Source organism: Asparagus officinalis, chromosome 4 (genome assembly GCF_001876935.1).
Source record: "Asparagus officinalis chromosome 4, Aspof.V1, whole genome shotgun sequence".
In the NCBI taxonomy this organism is placed as follows: domain Eukaryota; kingdom Viridiplantae; phylum Streptophyta; class Magnoliopsida; order Asparagales; family Asparagaceae; genus Asparagus; species Asparagus officinalis.
This window is the reverse complement of record NC_033797.1, coordinates 12,285,249-12,288,280: the sequence shown is the minus strand read 5'-3', so window position 1 is coordinate 12,288,280 and position 3,032 is coordinate 12,285,249. Positions and strand designations below refer to the sequence as shown.

The 3,032-nt window shown below is 40.2% G+C and overlaps 1 protein-coding gene across 1 annotated transcript; it reads left to right on the top strand.

Moving 5' to 3' along the window:
* On the top strand, positions 1,275-1,604 carry LOC109838196 (germin-like protein 12-1). Its single transcript, XM_020406657.1, has one exon. The coding sequence runs from the start codon at positions 1,275-1,277 to the stop codon at positions 1,602-1,604; it is 330 nt and encodes a 109-aa protein (XP_020262246.1).

The following is a 3,032-nucleotide window of genomic DNA, read 5'->3' as shown; positions in this document are numbered from 1 at the left end:
TGTGATGAAAGTTGCTCAAAAGAAATATTCCAAAAATCATGTAGAAATTCGAAAAAATTGAGGATATTACCTTTTTTTCTTTAAGAGAAATTGGAATGTAATATCGCAAAAATTTATTCTGCACAAGGGGTTTTGGCGGTTACACGTAAGAGACCTTGAGACCTTGAATCAAATCAACAATTGTCTCTCTTGTCATGAATATTTTCCATCTTTTCATGTTAAAAGTATTCTCTTCTCAATACACACAAAAACAATGATAGCTTCACTTTCAAACGTGTCACTTACGTGCAAGGATTATATGGCTTGCAGTATCATTTACTCTTGTTTTTTTTAGAGAATGCTATGAACCACATTATGAATGAATGAGTATAATTTGGAGAAAACAAAGGAAATATCCATTAATGGAGAATTTAGAAAATATAGAGCGATCCTTCTTTTTTATTCAGAACAAAATTTTGAAAGTAAAAAAAACTATATATGACTTGCAATCTAAATTATCGTATAAATGGTAAATTTCAAAAACCTGCTCAACATTGGGGTGTCCCGCAAAACCCTCTAAACTTTCAAATTGTTCGAGCCAATCCTAATGTTATTTTACAAAGTCAACAAACCCTTATTTCCTAGAAGGAGAAATTTTTAAAACCGATATTTTTTGAAATTTAATGGGCAAAATTGACCTCCAAGAAAAAATATTAGCAAAACCGACCATTTTCAGAAGAAAATGATCAAAAGGGTCGGTTTTGCAGCCGCGGAGCTTCTATGAAGTGCAGTGCACTAGTAGTCTCGTGCATTTTGTGTTTAGTGAACGAAGTGCACGGGACTACTAGTCCCGTGTACTTGGTCTTCAGCGCCTCTCTGCCTTTCATTTCGTAAGATGTAAAAGTTTTCATAATGTAAAAACCCACACTTGATTCGTAACTTCAACTACGACAAATACACATACAAATCCTTATTGTTGACGTGTGCAAAAAGCACCTCGGTACTTAATACTTATTTACTCAATTCAAATCACGCCGATGATTAAGCCTTTCACCCGGTATTCCTCCTAATTGAACTGAGCCATGAGCTGCGCCACCACCTTATCGTCCACCTGAAACGCCCTCTTCAGCACCTCCTTCGACACCCTCGGGTTGACCCGAACACCGCGTTCGCAATCGTAACCACCCCAGATTCCGACTGCTCAGCGCCGATAGTGCCACTGCCGGCGTATGACCAAGATTCATCTGGAAGTGAACCATACCAAACGGGAACGCGAAGACATCACTCTTCATTAGATGGTCGAAGGCGGCGGCAAAGTTCTGCAGAAGGAACCATTTAACTCTCGTCTTTCAATCTCTCAACTTCTGCAGAACTTTGCTGCCGCCTTCAACCATCTAATGAAGGGTGATGTCTTCGTGTTCCCGTTTGGTATGATTCACTTCCAGATGAATCTTGGTCATACGCCGGCAGTGGCACTGTCGGCGCTGCGCAGTCAGAATCCGGGGATGGTTACGATTGCGAACGCGGTGTTCGGATCGAACCCGAGGGTGTCGAAGGAGGTGTTGAAGAGGGCGTTTCAGGTGGACGATAAGGTGGTGGCGTGGCTCATGGCTCAGTTCAATTAGGAGGAATACATGTACCGGCGGGTGAAAGGCTTAGTCATCGGCGTGATTTGAATTGAGTAAATAAGCATGAAGTACGGGGTGCTTTTTGCACACGTCGACAATAAGGATTTGTATGTGTATTTGTCGCAGTCGAAGTTATGAATCAAGTGTGGGTTTTAACATTATGAAAACTTTTGCATCTTACGAACTGAAAGGCAGAGAGGCGCTGAAGACCAAGTACACGGGACTAGTAGTCCCGTGCACTTCGTTCACTGAACACAAAATGCACGAGACTACTAGTCCCGTGCACTTCGTAGATGCTCCGCGGCTGCAAAACCGATCCTTTTCTCTGAAAAGATTCGGTTTTGCTAATATTTTTTTTTGGAGGTGGATCTTGCCCATTAAATTTTAAAAAAAGTTCGGTTTTAAAAATTTCTGCTTCCTAGAACTGACATTCATCTCAGCTCAAAACTATCATAAGATTTCTATGTGATCAAAGACTTTTTTTTTGTAGGAGGGAGAATGTGGACCCAATACTGGCTGAGCCCTCTTCTGTTGCTCTTGACCAGAGGGTCTAGGGCAGCGGACACATTTTCTCAACAAAATCTTGAGCAGTGTACTGTACGCTGGGCCTGGCTTCTACTGTTCACGGGTCCCCAGCCCCAGCGATGATGATTGGGCCACTACTCTCCCCAAGAGGGATGCCCTCTAGATTTTGTGGTTGGAATCCGTGACTCTTATTAGTACAGGTGACATATGTACACGCTTGGCCTTTTAATACTGCCAACTAGCTCATTTACTACCCTCACCACTTGGCAAAGTGGTAATCTTCGTTTAACAGATAACAATTCAATAATATATAAATAATTTGTCTTTCAATGCTCTTCACTGATATAAATAATTCATTGTTGATTAAATACTCGATGCATAAAGGTAAAAAGGAATTGTTAGATTAATATCTTATTCGTGCTTACTCTCGTATTTTGCACTGATTCAATGATAAATAACTTAGAAGTACGCCAACTACTAGTATAAAAAAATCAGTGAAGGTATTTCCCCCCAATTAGTGGGTTAGTTAGTCTCAAACAATGATCATCGATAGCTAACAAAGATGTAGGTCAATATTCTTAAAGGGTTTTCATTACTTGGAGATTGAGGATATCATAGAGTCGCACCCTTTTCCTTGGAGCCCATTTTAGATGATGTATGCACACTAGTTTTGGTGTGGAGCCACGTGTGATTGTGGTTTACAAGGGGGCAAAAAAGGTGTGTTGTTGATATCATCAACTCATGTTTATTATTCTAATCGAAACAAAGAATGAGACAATCCAAGAGTAAATTTTGTACTTTTTTTTTCGTTTTTTCTTGGGAGAAAGATTTTTTTGTTTTTGTTTTTGTTTTTGTTTTGTTTTGTTGGGTTATTTTTGTTGGGGGGTGGGGGTGGGGGTG